Source organism: Macaca nemestrina, chromosome 20, assembly GCF_043159975.1.
Source record: "Macaca nemestrina isolate mMacNem1 chromosome 20, mMacNem.hap1, whole genome shotgun sequence".
In the NCBI taxonomy this organism is placed as follows: domain Eukaryota; kingdom Metazoa; phylum Chordata; class Mammalia; order Primates; family Cercopithecidae; genus Macaca; species Macaca nemestrina.
In genome coordinates, this window is record NC_092144.1 from 40,073,533 (window position 1) to 40,101,131 (window position 27,599).

At 45.4% G+C, this 27,599-nt stretch overlaps 1 protein-coding gene across 23 annotated transcripts in view; it reads left to right on the top strand.

Annotated features, from left to right (window-relative positions):
* LOC105495610 (zinc finger protein 536) overlaps positions 1–21,035 on the top strand; it is a 491,361-nt gene extending 470,326 nt beyond the window's left edge. For 22 of the 23 annotated variants that reach the window (XM_071086002.1, XM_071086012.1, XM_071086006.1 and 19 more), the window contains one exon: positions 18,183–21,035. In XM_071086002.1, the coding sequence (XP_070942103.1) occupies positions 18,183–18,427 (245 nt within the window). In that variant the 3' untranslated portion in view covers positions 18,428–21,035. The remainder of the gene's footprint in view (positions 1–18,182) is intronic. The other variant, XM_071086023.1, reaches the window with a different exon arrangement.
* Positions 21,036–27,599: the final 6,564 nt, after the last annotated feature.

Sequence of the window (27,599 nt, forward strand, 5' to 3'; positions counted from 1 at the left end):
TGCCAAAGAGGCAGCGAACACACCAGGGAGATTGTAGAAGGCAAGTCATGTGGTTTTGCTGAGGTTGTTGTGGGAAGTTTAAGGGGGGAAATCTCAAATTTTCCTCTTTGCCTTTACTGTTTTTGCCTGAAGGGCCAGAAACGGAACGCCGTTCTGCCATGGGCGAAATCCGTCACGTCTTTTCTCGCTACTTGCACTGAAAGAGTGCTTCGCAGCTGTTGCAACTGCTGGCGGTGACAGAGCCCCAAGACTCCGGCTCCTGGCTGGCTCCTTACAAGATTTAAAGGGGAGAGGGTTCAGAAGGTGGCCATGCTGCATGCTAGGAAGAGGCAGGGCCGCCTGCTCGCACGCCCACAGCGCTCACTTACCCTCCTGCTCCCCGTGGCATTGCTAAACCTATAAGGGCTTTTCTTTTGAAGTGTTTTATTAAATGAAGAGTCTAACAACCCTCACTTTAATTACACACGGGCTCCGTTTATAATTCCTTTGGATTTATTCAAGTAGTTGAAAACGATGGTGCCTGGTGATTAAACTGATCATCTTACTTTAGCAGCTCCAAAAGCTGGGGGTGTGTGTGTGTGTGTGTGTGTCTGTACATGTGCACTGTGGAGGTGCTAGTAGTGTGTGCTTGCACATGGTCGCTTGTCCCTATGCCTCTCCGTGCTTCGGACACCCCCCACTCATTCCAAACTTCTCTCTCCCTTGGGAAACCTCATCTCACATGGGACAAAGGGATACATGAGTTGACCCTCTTGGGTCCACACGGGATCACACCACAAGGTGCCCTTATCCCTGCTGAAGGAAGGATGATACCAAGATGGCGTGCAGACTGCATCATGCAATACAGTCCTGACGCTGTGAGGTTTTTTCCCTCTCCCCCTGATGTAAAGCCCTGCCCATTTGTTTTGGTTTACGTGACTACAGAGAAATAAGTGGATTAGACGGAAACTTTCGCATGCTTCATTGCAGCTGGGTGCGGACATCTGTCATTCCTCAGCCATATTCTGGATTATGCCAGCAAGAGGATATGCAAAGTCTGACACCTTTGATTTTAGAGAGAGCCTTTTATAGTGGGGGGAAAGAAAAGAAGAAAGGAGGTTCATTTCCTTTGTGACTTCATAAAGAAAAGAAAGGCACCTCTCTTCTGTGCTTTATTTTATTTATTTATTTATTTATTTATTTCTGCCAAGTGACGACATTAGTGGGGCTCCGGGATGAGGGCTGAGCATTGAAAAGTTTATGCTTCCATCTTTCCTTTTTACTTTGTAATTTTCTATTGTTCACAGTACCAATTTGTGGAATTGGGCATGATAAAAAGTAGCTATTTTAAATATATCCAGTGTGCCCATCTATATGGATATATACTGTGGGTATAGATTGCAGGTGTCTGATTCCTTCATGGGAAGAGAGATGTGTGATTCTTTCTCACACATAAACTCACATTAATACAATACAACCTCACTGAATTGTGATGGAATGTGACTGCTCCTGCGACACTGTTTTTGGTGAGCTGCTCTGCAACCCATATGGGCCCCCCCACCCCCTATAGGAAATGCACTAATGTTTTTATGAAAGATGTGTGCAGGTAGTGAATTATCCACAGATAACCTTGGATGCCAGCTTTCAGTGGATTGGATATTGATACACTTAAGGCGCTTCATGCTGGTGCTTTCATGGGTCGGCCCCTCCCCTTGTGGCTTTCCCAGTGCCATAGAGAGCACAGCACACCCTTGGCACAACCCAAGTTCCAATATTGGCCCCCCTCCCACATTTAAATTGTACAATAAAACAGAAACTACAATTAAGGGCTGATGTGTTCATTTTAAGCGACACAATGGAAAACAGGAAGCGATTGAACCAGCAGAGACCACCCACTTGTTTATTTCACTGGGTGTGTACAAGAATGCAACTCATCTGCTGGGTGAAAAAAACACACAAAGCCTCACCCAGTCTCCCTGCTCCAACCCCAAAGAAGGTGCCATACTGACTGTTTAGATGAGAGTGGTACAAAGTGGAGATTGGAAAGTCCAGGGCCCACAGGCGCCTGGCTGGTGATGCCTGGGAAGTAAACAGGTGCCAGGCAGCGGGAATAAGTGGGACCCAGCTCCCCAGCGGCTGCCTCCAGGAAGATCTTGCCAGACCTCCTGACTTTGCAAGAGAAACTGGAAATCCATGTTTTAATGTGAAATATTTTTTTAAATGTAACATTGGCAATGAATTACATTTTTTTTTTTTTTTAAAGAAATAGTGTTGGGGGAAAAATATGTGGGCCTGCAGCTTGTAACCACTAGGAGGGTGAATGCATTTATGTCTACAGCAGTGATGGAATCTATGGTGCAGAGGCCTCTGGGCTTTTGGAGCTCACAGTCGGGGTGGGCGGTGCCGTCCCAGTCCCCCACAGAAAGTGGTAAGGTGAAGGGAAAGCGTCGGGGAGGGGAGGGCGTGGTTCTCAGAGCTGTGATTGGGATTCGGAGCTCCAATGCAGGAAAGAGGAAAATGCAGAGCTACCCAGTGAGTCAATGTTCACCTGAGAAGCCATTCAACACCCTCCACCAACGTGGAGAATGGGAGGAAGAGCGTAGGATTAATAGCTGAGATTGGGGTTACTAAGGGGACCCCCTGGAGCACAGAGCACTGAGATTTTCCTGCTGAGGAAAACAGCAAGGCATGGTGGGGCATTCCAGGTATGAGGCACAACCCAGGTAGGGAGGGTGTGCAGGGGAGGGTGCTCCAGGGTCATGTAGGAGGTGTGAAGGAGGAAGGAAGCCAAGTGCCAGGCTCTGAGCAGGGTGTGCATAGCAAGGTGGGGACTCCTGTGGGCTGAACCCCCGGAAAGAGGTCCTTCAGTAAACAATGTCTGGTTCCTTATTCAGTCCCTACTGTGTGCAGAGCCCGCTAGAGGGCAGCAGTTTCCAACCTCCTAGAGGAAGGAATAGCCCCACCAAGCCCACATCACAGGAAACCATTAGCAAGCAGTGCCTGATAGAACATAATTAAGTGCCTAATTGTGTGGTGCCACAGATAAGTGGAGCTCTGCAGGCTGGGTCCTGAGAACGGCTTCCAGGAGGAGTTGAGGCTTTGGTGGGTCTCAATGGAAGAAGATGTGGGGACTGGAGATGGGTGAATTTCTAGTAGGAATGGCAGTGTATAGTAGGTAAGAAGGGATTGCAATTTGGAAAGCCAGGTTAAGGAGGTGAGATACTGCAGTGAGAAATAGGGAGCCATGGATGGCTATAGAGGAGGGGTGGCCACATGTATAGACAGGATTTGGGGACTTGACTTGGTATGGATGGTGTGGCTTTCTTCAGCCTGGAGAAGTCTCACTGTTGGTCTGAGGTGGACTGTTGACCCAGTGGACTTGGTACCCAGAAGAGGGTTTACAGGGATAGGGTTGGCTGTCACCACCTCTGCTAAATTCTGTGCATCCTTACAGCCCATCTTATTGCCAACAGGGATTTCAGATAACTGTGTTTAGCCCAGTGTTCCTAAGGAGGGAAGCGAGGGATATTAAATGTGTGAATCATAGGTGCTGCGTCTGCTAATTTTAGACTCCTTATTTTTGCCATCTCTGAGTATCACCCTAATAACTTCACTTAATATTTAAAAATTAATTGGTTACAAACTTAAAATACACAACTCGAGCTTTGTTTTAGCAATAATATCCAACTCTGATTCACTAGTTTTTGGGGTTTTCTTGCTAAGGCTGTTAACCTGAAAAGTGGTCAGCTTGGTTCCATTTAAAATCACCTTTGGAGCTCGGTTTAATAAGCACCTCTCTCCCAACCTCCGCAATGTTGGAGAGAGAAGGGAATTTCTGGAGGAGTGAGGTAGGCCACCAGCCCCTCCACTCCCGGCTCCCCCCGGTACTTCCAGGCCAGCGCCTTCTCTTTGGTTTCTGCCGGCATTTCTTTAAAGACTAAATGCACTCACCCAGAGACAAACTCTGGGTATCATTAGAGTATTATTATATTACACGTCGAAAAATCTTCAAAAACGGAATGTAAGTTCATCGACCCTTTGAAGGTTATTTAATGATAAACATAAATGCTTTCATAAAATCCGGGCAATGATTTAAGGTCCCCGATCAATAGTTGCTGTTGAGTGCACACCGGCAGGGCAGGCCGGCTTGCCTGACCACCCAGGCAGGCTGGTGGCTCCACTCATCAGAGGAGCCTGGGTAAGCAAATAAACAGGATATAAGGCAACGTCTGTAGGGCATGCGTAGCAGAGGGGGGATGAAGTTGCCGAGGAAGGGAGCCACCTAGAGGCCAGGCCTCAGGAAGGGTAACCCTGAGGCCAGCACCTGGTGGGGCTGAGCTGGGAGGCATGGGGGACTCTGCACCCCTAGCCAGAGGCTTCTCTCTGCTGATGTCCTGCTGAAATCTGGCATCGTCTAAGCTCTTATGCTAACTGAACTTGGGCCTCGAGCTGCAGGGAGACAGCAAGACACAGTGCAGGTTGAGCTCCAACTGCAGGACCAGGTTCTGCCTTTCTCTGGCTTTGTGGCTCTGGACAGATTCTGTGTTAGTCCATTCTCAAACTGCTACAAAGATAGGATCTGAGATAGGGTAATTTATAAACAAAAGAGGTCTAATTGACTCATAGTTCTGCATGACTGGGGAGGCCTCAGGAAACTTACAATCATGGCATAAAGTAAAGGGGAAGCCAGGCACGTCTTACATGGTGCAGGTGACAGAGAGAGCAAGGGGGAACTGCTGCTTTTTAAAACCATCAGCTCTTGTGAGAACTCCCTCACTATCAAGAGAACAGCATGGGGGAAGTGGTCCCCATGATCCAATCACCTCTCACCAGGACCCTCCACCTCAACACCTGGGGATCACAGTTCAAGTTGAGATTTGGGTGAGGACACAGAGCCACACCTGTATCATCCGACAAATGGCAACCCAACCCCTGACTTCAGCATTGGCAGAGGAATCAAAATGCACATCCCCCATTTGAAGTTCAAGGTTACCATGCAATGGGCATGTAATAGATGAAGTATTTGAATACTTACAGCCTTTTCTAGCAAACATTCATTTAACTCTATGTGCTGCACTTTGTGCTAAGCATCAGGCCTTATCTCACTGAATCCTCACAGCAATCCTATCAGGGAGCTATTATTATTATTGCACCCATTTTACAGATGAGAAAACTGAGACTTAGAAGGGTTAACTGGCTGGCCCAAGAGCACACACAACCCATAAGAGGCAGATATGTTTGAGCCCTGGTGTCTGGCTTGAGAATCTACAATCTTCATCACTGTGCTTGAATAAAGAAAAATGCTGCATGCTAGCAGGACAGTGGTGATTTCTCAAAATCTGCTGTGCTGCCTTCCCTGATCCTTGGGTTGCAGACCCAGCAGACTGTGGGTGTGCCATACGCCCTTCTGAAGTTTTTGTGTCAACCAAAGTTAAGTATTACCTGTTTGGTTCTGTGACTTTGGTAGCATCTCTTGATGTGGGGTGTTGGTTTCTTCCTGTTCACAGAAAATCAATCAAATCCATTTTTAAAGAAACTTTCAAAATAAACTTTTAATTTTAGTATGGATTTAGATTTATAAAAATGTTGCATAGAGGCCGGGTGCGGTGGCTCATGCCTGTAATCCCAGCACTGTGGGAGGCCGTGGCAGGCGGATCACCTGAGGTCAAGAGTTCAAGACCAGCCTGGCCAACATGGTGAAACCCCATCTCTACTAAAAATACAAAAATTAGCTGGACCCATTGGCGAGCGCCTGTAGTCCCAGCTATGCAGGAGGCTGAGTCTGGAGAATTTCTCGAACCTGGGAAGTGGAGGCTGCAATGAGCTGAGACCGCGCCACTGTACTCCGGCCTGGGTGACAGAGCAAGACTCAGTCTCAAAAAAGAAAAAAAAAAAAAAAAAAAGGTTGCATAGATAATACAGAGAACTCCCATAGATTTCATGGCCATTTTCCACTATTATTAACATCTTACATTGGTAGGGTATGTTTGTCACAATTAATGAAGCAATATTAACACATTATTGTTAAATAAAGTCCATATTGTATTCTTAGTTTTTAAGTTTTTACCCAATATCCTGTTCTGCTCCAGGATACCATATTATGTTAGGTGTCCTGTCTCCTTCCACCTTCCTGGCTGCAACAGTTTCTTACTTTTCTTGTTTCTGATGATCTTGACAGTTTCCAGAAGTATTTTGCAGAACGTCCCTCAGTTGCAATTTCTTGTGTGTAGACTGGCGTTATGGATTTAGGGAAGGAGGACCACAGAGGTAAATTACCATTCTCATCATATCAAATCAAGGGCACATGCTATCAGCATGACCTTGATCTACTGACTGGGGTCATGTTTGTTGGGTTTCTCCACAGAAGTTACTCTCCCATCCCTTTCCATACTGTACTCTTTGGAAGGAAGTCACTTGGCACAGTCCACTCTTAAGGAGTAGGGAGATATGCTCCGTCTCCTTGAGCAAGAAATAGCCACAGAATTATTTGGAATGCACAAGGCACTTGTCAATCCTTCTCCCTGTATTTATTGATGCAATCATTTATGCCGGTATGACCTGTGGATATTTATTTTAGACTCCGGGTCATAATCTGATACTACGTTGTTTACTTTGTTACTCAAATGGTTCTAGCTTTGGGTATGGGGCTCCTTCAGCAAACTCTGTGCTAATCTGACACCCTCCACTCCACCATCAATATGTGGGATATTTTTTCTTTAGTACTTTCCTACTTTGCAGCACTAAATGCCCCAGGATTATTTTTGTATATTTCCTATCCCAGTCCTAGAATCAGCCATTTCTCCAAGGAGCCCTGGTTCCCTTTTTTGAGAGTGGTATTAGAAACCAATGTCACTGCTTCTAGACCCTCTCAGCTGACAGAATAAGGAAATATATGCTTGTGTACTAACTCCTGTATATACACACATCTATATTATAAATATGAAGTTAAGCTTGAGTTCACACAGATGTCTTCAATCCATTACCACATAGATCAAAATGCACTTGTAAAATAAGTACATTTTTTTTGGGTAGCCTTCTAAATTAAAACCCAAATCACAGGAAATTTGAAACCTAAATTTATTTGTACTAAGGATATTCCAAAGTGTTTTAGCATCTTTGATGAGATGGATGAATATTTTTTTAAACTGAAAACATAAATTACGTACCTGATTGGAACCATTCTTGCCTATTTGGAATTAGGAAATTTTTTAAAGTATATGTGCAACTGAGAAAACAGCTCTCTCTGTGGGTCTAGTGATTCTTTATGTACATTTCTACCTCTATCATTGCCCTACTGAGCCGCTGAGCCTCTTGAAGCTGAAGGCAGGATTGCTAGGGTCCTGGGCTGGCATCCTCCCATTTTGCAGCCTCAGGGTCAAAGCAGTAAATATTCAAAGGAAGCAGTAGGTGATGGTGAGGGGCCAAGTGAAGACAAGCCCAGCACCCTGCAGTCCTGACCCACTCATGAACCTGTTGTACCACCATACCCAGTGGATTTCCCCCAGGTGGCGGGGCCCACTCTGGGGAGCTGAATTTCTTTTTCTCTCTTCTCTCCTCTCCCTCTTCCGTTTCTTTCTTATTTCTTTCTACTCTCTTTCTTTCTTTTTCTTTCTTTCTTTCTTTTTCTTTTTTCTTTCTTTCTTTCTTTCTCTCTTTCTTTCTCCTTCCTTCCTTCCTTCCTTTCCATCTGCCTTTCTTTCTCTCTCCCTCCCTTCCCCTCCCTCCCTCTGTCTCCCTTACTCTTTCTTTATCTCCTTCCTTCCTTCCTCCCTCCCTCCTTCCTGCCATCCTTTCTTCCTCCCTTCCTCCTTCCTACCCTCCTTTCTTCCTCCCTTCCTCTTTCTTCTTTCTTTCTTTCTTTTCTTTCTTTCCTTCTTTCTCTCTCTCTCCCTCCTTACCCTCCACTCCCCTCCCTCCCTCCTTCTCCCTTTCTCCTTCTCCCTCCATCTTTCTTTCCCTCCCCTCCCCTTTCCTCTCCTCCCCTTCCTTCCTTCCTTCCTCTCTCCCTCCCTCCCTCTCTCTCTTCCCTTTCTTTCCTTCCTTCCTTCCTTCCTTCCTTCCTTCCTTCCTTCCTTCCTTCCTTCCTTCTCTCTCTCTCTCTCTCTCTTTCTTTCTTTCTTTCTTTCTTTCTTTCTTTCTTTCTTTCTTTCTTTCTTTCTTTCTTTCTTTCTTTCTTTCTTTCTCTTTCTCAGGGTATTGCTCTGTTGCCCAGGCTGCAGTGTACTGGCACTCCAACTGCTCACTGCAATCTCCAACTCCTGGGCTCAAGTGACCCTGCTGCCTCAGGCTCCCAAGTAGCTGGGATTACAGATGTGTGCCACCATACCTGGCTCATTTTTAAATTTTTGTAGGGATGAGAGCTTATTATGTTGTCCAAACTGGTCTCGAATTTCTGGCCTCCAGCAATCCTCCTGCCTTGGCCTCCTAAAGTTCTGGAATTTCAGGCCTGAGCCACCCGTGGCCCTGAATTTTTAATGTATCCAATTGACCTATAGGGGGAGCCAGTTTCTTACCTAGCTGCAGGTATTGCCTAAATGTCCCTAATTTCAAGGAGTTCAGGGGGCGCTGGTTGTGCAGCTCTGGGAGAAGTGTGTTATAGGGAGCCCCTCTGGGTGCCAGTTGGTAGTGGCTGTTCCGGAACGTTACAGCCCCGTGTGTGGGAACTGACGCTGAGGCTGCTTCTCTCCATGTGATCACCTGCTCCCTTCTAGGTGTGGCACTGTCAAACGTGGATGCAGGACACCCTTCTGTCGTAGAGACATTTTGTGATCCTATCCTCTGAAAATGATGTTCCATGCGCTCAATGCCCAGCTTTGATGGGCTTCTTCTATGCCAGTAAGGGGAGTGACATGTGGTGCATGTGCGATATCACACACACACAAACACACACAGACACAGACAAACACACACACACAGACACACACAAACACATACACACAAACACAAACACACACAGACACACACACAAACACACACAGACACACAAACACACACCAACACACACAGACACACAGAGACACACACCTACACATGGTACACACCCCTTCAGGGGGTTCATGGACCACTTCTTGGAGCATCTTTGACTCCTAACCCCTTTTTGTAGAGACTCTTCCAGCAAGCAGGTTGCAGTCCATGGCAGGAGCAGGTGCAGAGATGAGCATTCTTTTAGAGAAGACATGAAGTTGAATTCCTGATCAGTAAGCAGTAAGCTCCACACGTGTGACTTTGGATGATCATTTAATCTCCCTGGATCGGGGATTTCATGTCTGTAAGGTGGGAAGAATCCCTCTGCCATCTCTCCCTACTGACAGTCGTGAGAACCAACTGAGGTCACTCGTGCTGATGCACTTTGATGAGTGTGTACCAGAACATGTTCACCAATGGGCCCTGTCCTCACCCCAGGACTCAACACCACAGGGTGGTCACCTCCCCTCTCCCCACTCTCTTATCCGTTTGGAAAGTCTGGAAGCCCCATAGACGCAGCCCCCTCTCTTCCGCAAAGCCAGCTGCCCACAAGTGTGGAGCTGTAATAAATGGATAGTCCTCCCAAGGGCAGGCATTTTCTACTCCCCCTTAGGTGCAGGGAAAGTGCAGATATTTCCATCCTAGCAAGTAAGAAAAATATCTCGTTTCCCCACTTTTGTTATAAACAATGTACGACTTGCTTTCTCCTTACTCCTCTTGACCCTCCGCACTGTATACATATTTATATATTATTCATAGTGGATTAAAAATGAATGTGCTCTTTACCACGGCTCCACGGCGCAGTGACAATACAAATTAACGTATGATGTACTTACTTTTCGCATGGCAGTGATGGGAAATGTTGATGGCCTCAAAGTGAGAGGTAGAGAGAGGGGAGTGAGGTGGGGCGGGCGGTTGGGGGGGCCCCCATCTGGTCACATCACCAGGGCTCCGAGCTCAGGATACAGATAGATGGGGACTGGGAACATTCTGGGAACTGGTGTGGCGGCAGTGCTGGAAAGTCTTCCCAATTCTCTTCTCCTACAGAATGAGGGCCAAGCTTCCCAGTGGGTCCTGTGTGTCTGGCCCCTGTTCACTCTCCCCACTGAGCTTCCCCTGTACCTCGTTGACTTGCTCCTAGGACTCCTAGGATGCTGCACTGACCCAGGCTTCCTGCTCCTGTGCCTGGGCTCAGGTATGCCCCTCGGACTGCAGTAGCACTGTCTCTCTTTCCTATCTCCTGGCAACCTATTTCATTCATCTGTTCCTTTGCTGGAAAAAAAAAATGCTTGGCAGAGATCTGTGATGTGCCAAGCACCGTGCTGGGTGGTGAGTAACAACAATCATCAAAAAACCCAAACAACCCCAAAATAAAAGCTCAGTCCTTGCCCCCGTGGAGCAGACAGTCTGCCTGGTGGGGAAGACAACCGTGGTTGCTTTATTTGTTCAGCTCCTGCTAGCAGCCAGGCTGAGGAAGAGGCATGTGCTGGGATGTGTGTCACAGCCATGATGGCAGGTCTGGGGTCATCGGGGAGGCCTTCCCAAGGCAGAGGCAGCTGCATGAGAGCCTAGAGGATAAGGTTGCAGGAATTGGATGAAGTAGGGGCAGGCAGAGTCCAGATCGAAGAGACGATCAAGGAGGATGGAGCAAAGGTCCTGGGGCAGGAAAGAGCATGACACATTTGGAGAACACAGAGAAGTCCCCTGTGACCAGAGTACAGCAAACTATGGGGGCTTTAAGGGAGATGAGGAGCAGGGATGCTCAGAGGCTCAGATTCCTCCTGGCAGGGGTTACAGGAGCTCTCCATCACCTATACCGTATCACAGCCCGCACTGCCTTCCAGTGCTGTTTGGGACCTGGCCCCCAGCCAACTTAGCCCTGCCCTCTAAATGGGGAGTTCCTTCTGGCAAGAGGCCTCACCTACATCAAATTCTATCTCATGTCTGCTGAACTTCCTCCCAGTGCAATGCAACTGTTACCAACTTGTTCCTTTGGGCTTTGAAGGTCCTCTGGTTTCCCAGAGCCCCCATTCAAATGCCTATGCCCCAAGGAGAGACAATCCCTTAAGCTTTCATGGTGCTACCTGTGGCAGGAAGCACAGGACAGTGGCACAGGAGGCACCTGTTGACTCGGTACTTTCGATGAAGAACCAGGCAGAGCTTCCCCTGAACCCGCTTAGATCAACAGCACAATGACAACAATGGAAACAGCAGTCGTGCCAATGAAAGCAGCCGACATCTTGGAGTTCTTCGTCATTTACCAATGTGTCACATGCCATCATCTGATGTTCACAGCACTCCTGTGATATAGGTGTCAGTATTATTGCATCATTCTCAAGATGTGGAAATGGAAACCTTGAGTTCCAATGGTTGCCTAAGGTCAGAGAGAGAGGAGACTGAAGTTCAGGGTGCTAGTAGCTTAGCAACCTTACAGAGGAGGGAAGCAGTGGTAGGAACCCAAGCTTCTTGGTCCACTGGGGAGAAGGAGGGCTCTGAAAATAAAGCAAAGGTACCAGAACAAGAGAGCCCTGGGTATTCTTCTTTGACCAAAGGCCATCCTGGAGTGTGGTGCTTCTTAGCAGGTTCAACTTGGGAGAGGCCATCGCCTTGATGCTCTCTCTAACGGGGAGCTGGCAGGAGTGGGTGTTCTTATTCTCTTCAGTTCTACCACGATGGAAGCCTGCTTGACCCAAGTCTGTCTTAATACTTATTCTGCATCTTCGACATTGATGGACATTAACATCTTCCTTACACCTCTAGGAATCCCCAAGTCTAGGTCCAGTCAACTAAGATGGCACAGGCAACATGGCTGGCCTTTTGTTTCATTAAAATGAGATAGACAGGCCAGGCACAGTGGTTCACACCTGTAATCCCAGCACTTTGGGAGGCTGAGGTGGGCGGATCACCTGAGGTCAGGAGTTCGAGACTAGCCTGACCAACATGGTGAAACCCCCACCTCTACTAAAAATACAAAAATTACCCGGGCATGGTAGCAGGCACCTGTAATCCCAGCTACTTGGGAGACTGAGGCAGGAGAATTGCTTAAACCCGGGAGGCGGAGGTTGCAGTGAGCCAAGATCACGCCATTGCACTCCAGCCTGGGCAACAAGAGTGAGAGTCCGTCTCAAAAAAAAAAAAAAAAAAAAAAAAAAAAAGGGATAGATGGAGTGTGCAGGCCACTGAGGGGCTGCCCTGTTGCCACTGCAGTGGCTTCTCCTCTGGGGATGAGATGACCTACCTCCATCTAGAGAGATCTGACTTCCTCCAAACCCACAGTCCCCTCAGCTGGAATGTCTCGCAGCATTGTTCCATGGGCCCCTCTTGCTGCTGCTGCTGCCTTCAGGAGGGTCTCTGCTGTCAGAAATATGTGAAATCCACAGGGACGTATTCAGCAGAGCTCAGCACTTTTTTTTTTTTTTTTTTTTCTGGAGCCCTTGCTTATGTTCTCTGACCCAAAGCCAACAGATCCCAATCTTATTGTCATCAGGGGCTTCGCAGGGACAAATGGTGGAGAGACATTTGGAACTTTTTATCCAGATTTACTTGGACTCGGAAATGTGTCATGTCCAACAGTACTGTGCATAGCAACAGCTTTCTGTTTGGGAATAAATGTTCTCATCATCAAAAGATCAGGCTTTCAGTTATATTTGATTCTTGGGAAAATATAATGGCTTCTTCTGGGCCTATCATAGCTTCTCCCAGTCAGCTTCCCCAAGCGTGGGCCTTTCATTTCTTCATAGAACTTTCTTCCACATCAGTCTCCGGGGAGTCGTTTGGCGAACAACTCAGAAAGATGTGTGTGTGTGTGTCTAAAAACAATATGATGGATATGGAATAAAATGCATTGTAAATTGTGTATAAACCAACACATTGTGTGTGTGTGTGTGTATGTGTGTGTGAGCCTACAAAAACACATTTTAATCATGGTCTTTGTTTAGAGAATGTGGGGGACTCAGTACTTTATATCAACTGGAAATTTGTTTTAAAGCCAAACCTTCTAGGTTCACTGTATCTCAGCTCTCGCATCTGTACAATGGAGCTGATATCATCCCTTGGCAAAACTGTCCAAAGCTCAAATATGAGGATAAACATGCAAAAATATACGTGAAAAACTGTGGAATACAAGCCTTCAGGGTCTTTCAGTACTACCAGTATTGTCTACAAAGCTTCTACTTACTAGATACATTGCAAGATCAGGATTTATTATGATTCTAGCATTGTATAGACTTCTTTCTACAAATGGATACGTGCATGGCTTTAGATGGATTTACATATAGATTTCCATCTCACCTAAGTGAAAATGAAACCTATTCAATACTAATGTTTTGACCAGTGAAGTATCCAAATCTGCCAGAATTATTGTTATACATTTTGACTATTCCCAAGAAACAGAGATTCAAAATATAACTATAGGATAAAATCATGATTAATATTTTAAAATCAACTGGTGGAAAAAAGGTACTAAGTGCTTTTATACCAAGTTGGCCAAATCAAAAAGGCTTTCATTGCAAATAAAGGTGATATCTGAGGTTCATATTTTAGTTTGCCAAGAGGCACATTGCATCACTCCTGTGGCAGTATCATTTGTAGGGAGGGCAGCTTCCATGTAGCATAGGATTCATATGTGAAATTATTACTTGCTAATGTAACAATAGAAAATACAATAGACAGTTGACTGGGCACGGTGGCTCACACCTGTAATCCCAGCACTTTGGGAGGTTGAGGCGGGTGGATCACGAGGTCAGGAGATCAAGACCATCCTGGCTAACACAGTGAAACCCTGTCTCTACTAAAAAAAAATACAAAAAATTAGCTGGGCATGGTGGTGGGTGCCTGTAGTTCCAGCTACTTGGGAGGCTGAGGCAGGAGAATGGCAAGAATGCAGGAGGCAGAGCTTGCAGTGAGCGGAGATCGTGCCACTGCACTCCAGCCTGGGCAAAGAGCGAAACTCCGTCTCAAAAAAAAAAGAAACAAACAAACAAAAACAGAAAAGAAAATACAATAAACAGTTTTGCTGATGAATAAAAACAACTGAAGAATGGAAGAACCAAAGTCATCCTGGTAAACCGAGGCAGATTTACAAACAATACTGAGGTCTGGCCACTTTGTTTCGTAGTTCTGCTGGCCTCTTTGGATCATGGTACCAAGGGTTTTGGTTTTATTTTTTATTTTTACTTATGATTTGGAGTTCTTTACTCGAAAGACTTGTCAAACGATAGTGACATTCTCCATCAATAAATTATTGCCATATAATGAATAAATGAATGACTTAGCCCTAGTTTTATCTGAGCCATGGTAATTAGGACAGTGGCCAGCCTTTGTCCACAAGCTACCACAGAGCTGCCCTGGGTAGAAACAGAAAAATACAGTCCATTTCAGAGAAGCTTTGGCCAGAGCCTCGAAACATTTCTCAGGTTTCCTGGTGTCTTGCTCCTTCTCTGTGTTGTTTGGGACGACCTTCAATTGGCTTCTAGGCCTCCAGCTACAAATCGGGCCCACCTTTTTCTTGCTCAATAGCGTCCATTTCAGAGTAGCTCGAACCCTCCCTCAGTGAGTCCTGGGCATAGCTTCGGGTCCACAGGGATGATAACTTGAAATATTGGATGGCTCAATCTTGGGGACTAAGCTACTTGGCTAGGAGGATCTACTTGGAACTCACTGATGCCCAGCTTAGCCCTGTTAGATTCACCATTATGGTAGGGAGAATGGGCATGGCTTTGCTCACCCCATTGTCTCTGACTGGCATCCTAATTCCATCCTTCAGTCTATGCCCTAACTCCTAGGTCATGAAAAACAGGGACCATTTACAGTTTTTTGTACAATTGTAAATTTGCATTAGAAATACGTCTCAGTTGTCCTTCCCCTCCCAACCCAGGGCCTTCCCTAGGTGACTAAGCCCTTACGGTGAAAAGGGTGGCAAGACAGTAAATGGGCAGTCACTCTGGGGACTCCTTCTCTTACTTGGCAATCATGATAGCGGCCCCTGATGATGGCTGTGCTTTTCTTCCTGTGGTCAACTGTCAGGAAAGGTCCACAGCAAGTCACTGTTCTTGTACTTTATTTTGTTTTTAACTCCAAAGTCTGTAGATTTGCAAATCGGTTTCTTGAAGTGAGAAGGTTGATCAAATTCAGCCTTGTATCAGGGTCAGTAGTAGAAACAGAAGAAGCAGAAGCACTATCCAAAAATGTATAGTTTCTGGCCGGGCATGGTGGCTCACTTCTGTAATCCCAGCACTTTGGGAGGCCAAAGTGGGCGGATCACCTGAAGTCAGGAGTTTGAGACCAGCCTGGCCAACATGGAGAAACCCCATCTCTCTAAAAATACAAAAATTAGCTGGGCATAGTGGCGCATGCCTGTAATCCCAGCTACTCGGGGAGTCTAAGGAGGGAGAATCACTTGAACCCAGGAGACAGAGGTTGCAATAAGCTGAGATCATGCCACTGCATTCCAGCCTGGGCGACAGAGCGAGACTCCATCTAAAAAAAAAAAAAAAAAAAAAAAAAAAAAAAAAAAATCCAAAAATGTATAATTCCTTAGAAAAAGGCAAGGTGATACAAGAAGATAATAAATAGTTCATGCCTACCTGCTTTGTGCCAGGCACTGGGCTTGGCATTCATAACACTGAGATGGTGATGGTTCTTGCTCCACAAATTCACAGCCTTTTGGGAGGACCAGTACATACATTTGGGCCCATAAAGCAGGCATCCCACTGATCAGAGCCTGAACAGAGAAGTGGATTTGAGCCTGCAGAGAATGAAGTGGCATTTCAGAGAGAGGGTAGACAAGCAAGGGTATGGAGACCCTGCACAGTGACGTCTATGTACAGAGACCATGATGATGTTTGGTTTGGTGTGGGCAAAAGGGGTTGTGCTGTAGTGTGGAATGGAAGGGTGTTTTAGGATTGAGCCATGAAAGTCCTTATTATTCCTTTGGAGGCCAGTGGCCATCAAAGATCTGGGGCAAAGAAATCACAGGTTGAGCTTCTGCTTTAGGCACTCGCTCTGCTGTTCCTGGGGAGGACAGGCTGGAGGTGGGAAACTGGAAGCATGAAGGTCCCCGGGGGCTGCCATGTTCATAGTCTAGACAAGAATTGGTACAGACTGGACCTGGTTCTGAAGTCGGCATTGCAAAGGAAAAGATTCAACAGGTAGAATGGATTAGTCCTGGACACCAGTTGGTCATGAGGGGACAAGGAGGCAGTGAACTCCAGAAACCCAACAAGAAGCAAGAATTTAGCACTGGGTGCAATTCAGTGGGCAAGTGAGCTTCTGCTTCCAAAGTTGCGTTGGCTTCCTGTTTCTCAGGAACAAGACCGTTTTGCTAAATAGACACAGAACTGCCATTACTGCTTTAGAAAAAGTGTTGAATATGTGTTTGTTCGTTTTCTGGAGCCAATGATGGGGCCCTCTGTTTATTTACTTGTTTATTTTTTTGAGCAAATGAAACCCAGCTCTGGGCCCTGACCTCTCTGGGTGCTAGGTGAAACAGCACATGAGAACTTCCAGGAATGTCTCATCAACAACTTCCCGGAAGCAGGGGAGATGTCATTGCTTCAGAATAACTTCCCCAGCCAGATGTTTTACCGGTTCCTCAAGATGGCAGAGTCTGCGCATGGCTGCGGCGCATCAGGGTAGAGATGTCAGGCTTGGAGGATTAGGTGAACTTCCACAAGAATCCACCTCCTGTTCCAAATTAGAATCTTTCTAGGAAGGTTTTATTTCAAGAGTCACTATTCAAAATCTACCTTCTTTAAAACTCATGCTGGCCTTGGTTACCTCATCTTGCTCCCGGTCCCGACAACTTCTGCTGCTGCCCCTGAGACCCTCAGACTCTACAAATCCCCCCAGCTCAGCCCTTCCAACTCTGCCTAAGAGCAAGCATTGGGTGGCACCCCTCACCTACCCCACCCCCAAACACATGCTCCCTTGCCATTCTTGGTTTGCTCAACAATGAAGAGTCAATGGGAGGATAAGAACGTGAACTGGCTTTGCCCTGAGGCCTGAGTCAGACTCCCAGATGGAAGGATTTATGGTCTTTGTGCAGAACGGGGATCAGCAAAGTGTAGCTCGTGAGCCAAATCTAACTATTGTCTGGTTTTTTGTTTGTTTGTTTGTTTGTTCTTTGTGTTTGTGACAGGGTCTTGCTTGTGGTCCAGGCTGTAGTGCACTGGCACCATCATAGCTTACTGGCACCTCAAACACCTGGGCTCAGGTGATCCTCCCACCTAAGCCTCCTGAGTAGCTGGGACTACAGGCATGTCCCTGGCTAATTTTCAAATTGTTTTGTACAGACAGTCTCACCATGTTGCCCAGGCTGATCTCAAACTCTTGGGCTCAGAGAGCTGACTTGCCTCAGCCTCCCAAAGTGTTGGGATTCCAGGTGTGAGCCACCATGCCCAGCAACTGTTTGTTTTTATATAGCCTGTGAGCTAGGAATGGTTTATGCATGTTCTTAATGTTTGGGAAAAAGCTCAAATGAGAATGATAGTCGTTCATCCCACATGAAATTAATATACAATTTAAATTTCAGTGTCCATAAATAAAGTTTTGAATTTCATCAATAAAAAGTTGAGGAATATTTGTTTCCTGTCTTGTTCTACAAATACCTACATAATATCTTGGATTTTGCCTCTCTGCCTGCAAATCTGGGACTATTTACTATTTAACCCTTTATAGAAAAAAAATTCAAGTATGGGGAGATTTATCTTCAATTACCTAGAAAGTCTGGATTCAAAACTCTAGCAAGAGCCTGGTGTGGTGGCTTGCTATAATCTCAGCTACTTAAGTGGTTGAAAAGGGAGGATCCCTTGAAGCAGGAGCTTGAGACCAGCCTAAGCAACATAGCGAGATCCTGTCTCTAAAACAAACAAACAACATTGCTGGGCATTGTGGTGTACCTGTAGTCCCAGCTACTCTGGAGGCTAAGGCGGGAGGATGGCTTGAGCCCAGGAGTGTGAGGTTACAGTGAGATATAATTGCACCACTGCACTCCCAGCCTGAGATGAGGAACAAGACTACATCTCTAACAACAACAACAAAAATATTCAGGGATGGGAAGACCTTCTAAATCTTAGCTTATGTGTTTGATGTATCGGCTGCTTTTCTAACCCTTGCTAGTTGATTTTTGCAAAGTAATAATAATATTGATCATACTGGTGATTGCGATGATGATCCTTTGAACCCCGGGGGCCAGGAAGGTGTGAGCAGCAGTGCTGACCAGCCACTCTTTCTGCCCACAGGTCACAGGCCTTTCCAGTGCCGCTACTGTCCCTACAGTGCCTCTCAGAAGGGGAACCTGAAGACCCATGTCCTCTGCGTCCATCGCATGCCTTTTGACAACAGCCAGTATCCCGACCGCAGGTTCAAGCGCTCCAGGGTCGACTCGGAGGCTTCTGGGAATTTCGAGGAGCCTACAGCTGTCAAGGCGGGGAGCTCTGCAGACCTCACGGAAGAGGGTGGCAAGGGCCAGGAGGAGACCAACTGAGCAGACCAACCTGTATATTGCAATAGTATTTTACACAGTTTTAACATTATGCATCTGGTAAAAGTTTGCTAACTGCATTCCAAGGGGAAAAAATCATGTACAACCCCCCCTAATAGTGTATAGAACATTTAAAAAATTTTAAAAAGATATCTATATATATATAAAAAAAAAAATTCCCCAGCCCTTGAAAATGGCTGCTAAACTGTTACCCGGCAACAAGTACTTCCAAAACAATGCAGGTGGGAGAAAAGTGATTTCACAAATTCTTGGTGCCCTCTGAGCTGGAGAGAGCTGGGGGCCCTTCCAACTCGAAAGTCGTCTTTGTCCAAAAATAATGCTCTTAACGGAAAAACGATACCATCTAAATGATCTAGTGTTGCGTTGAAGATGGAGGGGCTGCGTTTTCGTTGTTGAAAACACCTCTATAATCTGACACCAGCTGCTGTCATTTGCCTAGAACCCTAATGAGATGTGTCGGGAGGCAGCTGCGGTGCCAGTCAGACTGGAGCGGTCACTGCAGAGAAAATCAATTCACGCGGTGGTGTAACTGCACTCTTGGAGAAACCTTAGACGGCCCGCAGCCAGCGCCAGGGCTGACCGGCACTGCAGAGGATTGAAATCTTAAATGCGTATTTTCACGAAATACACAGCCAAATGAAATCAATGATCAGGAAGTGTCTGCAGACAAATGTCCATTGCAGGTTTGATGAGTAATTCCTTTTTTTTAGATCAAATTGCAGTATTGAGGGAAACGTTTTGTTCTTGGTGGTCTTTTTCTCTTTTTTCAAAAAAATTTTTGGATGAAGAAGGAAGTTGCTATTTAAAAAAAAATGTAGGGTAATTATATAAAATGTTGTTAGAAAAACTAGCTAACCCCATCCATAGAAGATGCTGGTGAGCAGTTAAAATTTAGGTAATAATAGAAAGTTTTTTTATTATGATTTTTAAAATTTTACTTGAATGAAGGCTGCTCCAGTCCTTATTATCAGATTTTTTTTCATGTGTTGGTTTTTATAAGTGTCACAGACATGAAGCAAGATTTTCTTCTCCGGCAAGCTCTTATGAAATAGCTTGTATTAAAATATGAATCTAAACATCCTGCTCTCTATCTCTAATGATGAAAACTGTTTGAGTTAAAATGTCTGTTTTTGTAAAACAAATGTGTTCTATATTTTTGTAGATTTTAGATTTTCTACTGATTGGATACTCCAAATTTATCAAGTTCTGCACCACACAGAAGGAGATTTTGAGTGTCAATAATGAAACACTTAACTCATTAAAAAATGATTTAAGAAGACTAGTTAAAGGTTTATTCTTGAATCTGCTAGCATGGTGTAAAGTTGAGCCTTTTAACATACTTCCTTTGAGTGACATGAATTTGGTGCTGTTGCTTGTGGTGGTAGAGAAGTATGAAAGTATTAACTTCTTCTAAAACAAAATCATTCAGACTTAAAAAAAAAAAAAGTCAATATTTCCTTGCAGGCTGGGAGCACAGATTAAACCCCAGGGCCTTAAAAACTTCAGCTCTGCCTACAGCAGTTTACAAAAATACTAAACTGCAATCAATGTAAATAAAATTCTTAGTGCTATCCTGAGACCAGAAAGAATCTCAGGCTAATAAGGAATCCGGTTTGCATATGCTGTCAAAAGGGTGTCATCTAACCGAGGTTTCAGTGTAAATGAGGTCGCTGTGCAACTTGGACCCATCTGGCATAGAGCAAGCTGCTTTCTTGTTTTTCTAGTATAGTTCTCACTGCCTTACTTAAATCGAGTTGATAAACTTAATGCAACTGTTTCTATGATCCTAGAGAAAGGACTGAAATGTTATTGAAAACTTTCCGACTGTAGTAAGCTTTAGGATTTTAACTGCACTACTGTGTTTGGTGACTGTGCCAGTCCCTTGCTTTCTGTGTTTGCTCTGCCTTTGGTATCTTAGCAAAGAAAAATAAAAAAAGAAAAAAAAAAAGATGAAAAAAAAAGAAAAAAGAAAAAAAAAGAGGAAAAAAAAAGTGGGGGAAAAATGAGAGCCACATTCCATTTCTAGCACTTTGGGAGCTCTTTCAGTATTTTTTTGTGTCTTTTCAGCATCCTCAGATGCGACAGGCAATAATTCTGTTTGTGACACTGGGAACATCCCCTCTTCTTTGTGGCGTGTGTGTTGATTCCATTTTGTCCAGTGCTACTGTCCTTCCCCCTCTGACACAGGCCTTCTTTCCAGAACATTTGTAACTTGTAATACAAACAAGTGACAGCCACAGTGATGCAGCGTCAGTTTCTGAATGTCATCAGGTTCTCATATCTAAACATGTCAAGTTTTTTCCCTGTAACTTCTGTAGTCTGTGATGCTGGTCATAATACTGTCTACATTCCTACGCAAAGAAAAAAAAATCTATCTTGGAGGAAATCTGAGATCAATAGGAGTAGAGGATTTTGTTGCTATGCTTGTAACAAGTAGAAAACTTTGTATTTAAAGTTTATTCTTGGTCATTATTTATTATTATAATACATCAGTTGACAGAACTTTATTCTGGTATAGAAAGTATTAAAAGTTGTTTTTTCAGCAATGACTGTTTTCTTTCTGCTGTTAGAATAAAATGTCTTTGAAGCAGCCCAGTTTTATCCAGTGTTTTACGCAATAAAACCTCTACCTCTGGGAAAAAAAAATCACAGCTTTTCCTACTCGCTTATATTTACTAGGAGGAGTAAAACATATTTTTGCAAGTTTATCAGACTTTGGCAAGACGTTGTCAAACTCCATGTATAAAAAACCCTGTACTGGGCAGGGTGCGGTGGCTCACACCTGTAATTCCAGCCCTTTGGGAAGCGGATCATTTGAAGTCAGGAGTTCAAGACCAGCCTGGCCAATATGGCAAAACCCCGTCTCTACTAAAAAACACAAAATTGGCATGGTACAAGCCTGTAATCCCAGCACTTTGGGAGGCTGAGGCGGGGAGATCACCTGAGATCAGAAGTTCAAGACCAGCCTGGCCAACATGGTGAAACCCTGTCTCTACTAAAAATACAAAAATTAGCTGGGCATGGTGGTGCGTGCCTGTAGTCCCAACTACTTGGGAGGCTGAGGCAGGAGAATCGCTCACACCTGGGAGGAGGAGGTTGCAGTGAGCCGAGATGACACCATTGCACTCCAGCCTGGGTGACAGAGGGAGACTCTTTCTTGCACAAAACAAAACAAAAGCCGGGTAAGGTCCTGCAGTACTAATGGTCCTCTGAGTCCTGTGCTTTTTCAAGCTGCGTCAATCTCTATGCTGCATACGTAGTGTGTGAGTGGGGATGTGTGTGCGTGTGTGTGCACATGCATGTGTGAACTATGCTTCTTTAAATGTTTGCAGACATGCGGTTCAGTAAGGTAAAGTCCATGGAAATACTAATGCTCTTCGTATTACAGTAATTATATAAGGCACTTAGAGCATTGGGATCTATTATTTCCCTTTACTGGTAGAAAGTCTTTTTTTGTTTTAAGTCATTAAATGCAAGGGAGTCTTTTACGTCCAGATTATCAGAGGATAATCTGAATTCTTCCTCTAGAGAAAAAGGAAAAGAACAAAGGATGATAAAGTCTCTGGTAGCAGGGGTACTGTGAAAGCAGAGCTCTGACACAGATTTGGGAGGGTCTGAAGCGCGTGCTCAACCCACGGCGTGCAGAGCTTCTTTTTGATTTGTTTTGTTGTTTTATTTTGGTCTCAAAACAAGCTTGGATAATACATGCTGCCATTCTGGAATAAGGGGGGCTCACTGAAATGTTACAAGCAAAGACATCTGCCAAATTGTATAGAAATTTGTCAGTTTACCATGTTTCTTTCAGGGTGTGAGACTGTGTCCTTGGGTGGGAGCAGATGACTTGAATGGAATCATCGTCAGTCCTGACTGTCTGTTATTATGAATATCAAAGGTGAGTTAAGGGGTTGTAGTCAGGAGGCCAGGAAGTAAACCCATGAGGGAGAGAAGACTGGAATGCAGAAGGTTGAGTTAGGGATTCTAACATCTACCCACACCACATCCATGATGGACCTCAAACCCACCAGGGCCACACAAGACACCACAGTGGTGAGAGGAGAGTTGGAACAATCAGGGCTGGGGTGGGGGGCGGGGGGCGGTACTGCACAGCATGCCGCTCTGATGGGAGGGGGCGCTGTGAGATCTCAGTAACTGCACATCATTGCCAAGAGGAAGGTGACATTAAATTTTCTGAGTTTTCTAGGTGTACTGGACACCTGGATTTTGTATTAAGTCTTCCAATTTTTCCCTGTCGGCTCGAAATTTATTTGAAAAAATCTTGTATGAATGAATGAACAGAATGTGGTACCGCCAAAGAATGGAATATTATTCTGCTATAAAAAGGGACCTGAGATGTAGTACAATATGGATGAACCTAGAGAACAGTGAGAGAAGCCATTTACAAAAGGCTGCATATGATAGAGTCTGGAATAGTCAAATCCACAGAGACACAAGTGGATTTAGTGCTTGCCAGGGACCAGGGGAGGAGAGAATGAACAGTGACAGCTAATGAGTATGAGGTTTCTTTTTGAGGTGATAAAAGTGTCCTAAAATTACATAGTTATGGTGGTCATCCTACTTGGTGAATATGCTAAAAAACATTAAATCGTGCACGTTAGAAGAGTGACTTTTATAGTATGTGAATTATATCTCGATTAAGCTCTTATAAAAATGAAACTATGAGTAGGAAGCATTTTTAAGATATTTCCATCAAAATATTGTTGAGTTCTCAAACAGCCGTAGATAATTGACAAAATAGTATAGTACAAATAATATAAAATTTGGGGTGTAATGGCTTAAATTTGAACCCTAGCTATATTACTTACTGGCTGCATGATGATCTTGAACAATTTTTCTTTTTGAGACAATGTCTCACTCTATCACCCAGGCTGGAGTGCTGTGGCACCATCATAGTCCTCTGAAACCTTGAATTCTTGGGCTTAAGCAATGCTTTCGCCTCAGCCTCCTGAGTAGCTGGGACCACAGGTGCATACCACCAGTTAGTTTTTAAATTTTTTATAGAGATAGGGTCTTGCTATGTTGCCCAGTCTGGTCTTGAACTCCTGGGCTCAAAGGATCCTCCTGCCTCTGCCTCCCAAAGTGCTGGCATTATAGGCGTAAGCCAATCTTGAACACTTTAACTGTTCTCAGCTCATTGATAGTATCTGTAAAATTATGACAATTAAGTGCTCTAAACAGGGAAATTCTATGCACATTTTGTGAAGTACTCCACAAATGCTAGGTACTGTGATCATTGTGGCATAATGAGTTACGGATAAATTTAAGATTAATTTCACCTGCACAAAAAGCTAGACCTTGATAAAATCCCCAGGCTTTGTAAAGGTCCCCTCGTGGTCAGGTGGCTGGGATTCCTCACATCCATCCCCTTCAGAAAAGATGATCCTAGACAAAGATCTTCAACTGCTGTTTTCTAATTTCCTCATTTGAAAAATCTGGGTATTAACAACTCTCTTGTCACTCACAGGGGTAGTAGCAAGGTGGCTGGGGAAAGGGGATGGATACAATGGGAAAAGGATTAGTCTCAGGGGTAGATGTTATTCCACTCACTTGTTAAACACGTATTTACGGAGGACCTACTGTGTTCCAGGCATTGGCGTATGGGCCAGAGAGAGATATACTGGTCAGTTAGGGATCGTGTCCAGAGATCACTGTCTTAAGGGGAAAACAGATTTCGATCTGATAATCACCCAAATAAATATAAACTATCTGGAAGAGGAGGTTCAAGGAGAACAGTGATTCCCCATGAGATGGAAGCCGATGATTCGCTGAGGGATGGAGGAGGGAGGGCCAGGCGGTGGAAGCAGTGCAAAGCTGATGCTCAGTGCAGACAGGACTCTCTAGTCCTGTCTCAGCCTCTCAGGAACTGTGTGGCCCTGCGAGATCGTTCCATTTCCCCTAAATCAGCTGCTCCTCGTAAAGTGGAACATCGCAGTGCCAACAGCAAGGACTCTTTATGAGGTTAAATGAGATAGTATGTGTAACAGCAAGAGGTTAAATGAGATAGTATGTGTAACAGCAAGAGGTTAAATGAGATAGTATGTGTAACAGCAATGGAGAGAACAAGCTAGATGCCGCCATATGCAAAGGACAGTACTCAAAAGTGACAGCGTCTGGAAACCCATGAGGACCGAAAATGGCGATGCCTGCTGCAGACATGTGGCTTTCTCATCGTAATCAGCCAAGGGCCAACGTAGTGTGAGCCACATGGCTTCTTCAGCACATCACCTCTCACATCCACGTGCCTCATGCCCTTGGGAAGGAGTGGGTGAAAGTGTCCTGGGAGCAATTCAGGATCTTTATGGCTCTGTCTATGGGCGTGGCCACCCTGGAAGCAGCACAGTTTGCTGGAAGTGTTTCCAGAGGGTAATCAACCATCCTGGTTTCCCTGGGCCTGAGGGGTTTCCCAGGACATAGTACTTTTAGTGCTAAAACCAGGGTAGTCCTCGACAAACACAAATGTTCCCCCTAGGTCTAAGCTGGCTTCCTTTAAAAGCACGTGTCTTGTTTTGGCCAAGCCAAGGTCATGGCTGTCCATGGCTGTCCCTGGGAAGCCAGTGTGAGGCCCAGTGTGAGGGGGAAGCCATGGCCCCAGGGGGCCCATAGCATGGGCTTTGGCACTGGGAGACTCGGATTCAAAGCTTTACTGCCACAGCACCTTTGCCACAAAGATGAAAGTGACAAGGTACCCAAAATACTTAGCGTGGCGCCTGGTATGTGGTCATTATTTTATCCATTCTCATTGAGTGACTGAATGAATCTTTGTTCCTGCTTCTTACCCAGGTGGGGAATGGCTCAAATATGAATTTCTCTTCCTAGCAGCTAGAAGCTTCTGAGCTGCTGATATCCGGCATTAAGATGCTCTTTTGTGCTGAAACTTTTATAAAGACGATAACCCTGCTATCTCCTGTAGTTTGGGATTTGCACACTTCCCCCTCTCTGTTTAACATCTGTATTGTAACAGTATATTACAAAAACCTCACCTGGTGTATTGTAAGCACAATCCCAAGGAAATTAGTATTAAATATTGTGATCTTCATTTCAAGATAGAAGGGCTGGGCACGTTCCACCAAACTGGAGGTATGTTTCCATGGGGAAGGAGAAAAATTCATGGTGTAATACAATATTAAAAATGTCACCCAGCTGAGCATTCCGTGTAGAAGCTTGTGTAGAGTTTTAATCTCTTCACCTGTTGGTGCTAAGAGAAAAGAGAGAGATGGGGTGGGGGAGGGAGACCAGGAGGGAGAGGAAAGGCTTATGAGAACAGGGAAATCACAAGCAAAGAGGAGGGGGAAAATTTAAATGATCCCAGACCGAACTGTTTTGCTGTTAATACAGAAATACAGTGCAAGACACATTTAATGGGCTCTATTTTTTATTATACTATGCTGAATAATTAAGTTTGAGGCTAAGTGTCACATGGATTTATCTTTTAATTAAAAAAGCATGGTTCACGCATATTTGAGTGGTAGTCCAAATAAATGCAATATAGAAATTTATGTTTGTTTATCTAGGTGTTAATTACCTAGAGATTGTTCTGGATTACTTCTTTTTATAAAGTGTCATAGGCTCGTGTCAGAACGAATAAAGCTTGGCCGTGGAACCTTATCAATTTGCTAACTATAATGCAGGTCTGACCTGAGCACGGGCGGGGGGAGCAAGGGAAAACTTTGGGGCTTGTTATGTATACACACGCCCCCATTCAACACACACCAAATAAAACAGTCGTTTTAGAAAATATTCCTAGGACATAAAGGCACAAATATATCTTCATTGTTTTACAGCCTCTTGTCCACAGCTATTTATAAAACATGTGATTATTTATGCGTTGGGTTATGAGAAGTTCGCTGGCAGAGGCGGTGAAGGAGGCTCTATCAATCCAGTTACCTGGTGCCCTGGAGAGGTGGAGGGAGGGCTTCCCAGTGGAAACCGGGCTGGGACAGGAAGTTGGCTACTGTGATTTGTCTCACATGTGTCAACCTCCCCGCTGCTACCCGAAAAGCCAGACAGAAGGATGACAAAGCTGAGGGTTAGAGGTCACATTAAAAAAAAAAAAATCATGAATGCACACTGAGAAAGTGAAACCAGAAGCCCCTAAAAATTGTTCATCATACCTTGAGGCTGCCCTTGCCTCTTTCTTTGTTTACAGTGATTTTGGGGTGGCAGTTTCAGTCAAATGGCTTGGAGGAAACCGAGAGTTTTGACCAAAAGGTTCAACTTTAAAGAAATAGGTTTTGTAAGGGCAAGAAGAATTCCATTCAGAGTTGGGAGTGTCTAAGTTGGGTGCTAGCTTTTGTTGCAGAGGTTTGTTTCCCTTGCGTTTTCTGCCTTGCTTGTCTTCTTTCTCCTGCGGACCACGCCTCCACTTTTGGCTATCAGACACCAGAAAATCAATAAAAGTAACTGCGGTTCCCTGTGGGCTGCACCCGGCTGGATGGACTGTTCTCCTGGGGTGCAGGGAAGCCCAGGGGAGACAGGCACTGGTATTCAACTGTGCTCGCTTTTCTTCAGCTGCAGCCAAGGGGAGCCATCGAGACCCCCCAAACAGCAAACTCTCCTACCGTGGAAGCTCTCTGCTGGGTAGGGTTTCATTTTCATTTTGTGTTTCCTTCCTCTTGGAGCCCATGCGGACTGGTGGGGCGGCGCACTGTCAGCTCCGTGATCCCGCGCTTGGCTGCGCGCCTGGAGAGGTGCGCCCGGGCCAGGCGCAGAGCGGGGCGCGGCGCCAGGCGGGGGCGCCCGGGGCCTGCGTGTCGCCGCGGTTGGGGGCAGGTGTCCTCGGGCACGCCCCCCCTGCGGCCTCGGGCTCCGGACCAGCCCAGTGGCTCCAAGGGATCAAAGCAATAAAGAGCTTTGGCCGCAAAGGGAGAACGCCCTGAGTCAGCCCGTCCCTAAGGACTCGTCTTTTGGTGAGGAAGGGGACGCCTGGGCCCGAATGGGGCGCGCTGTGGCCTGGGCCACCGTTGAGGGCGCGCGGGTCCTGCGCGAAGCCTGCTGTTCACTGCATGACTCGGACAAGGATCAGAGCCTCTTATCTTTTTTAATTATTAACACTTAACTGTTTTCCTCCCAAATCGCTGCCCATTTCCTCCCCAGGATCACTGCGTTTATCAGAAATTGGGCCCCAGCAGCACTGGGG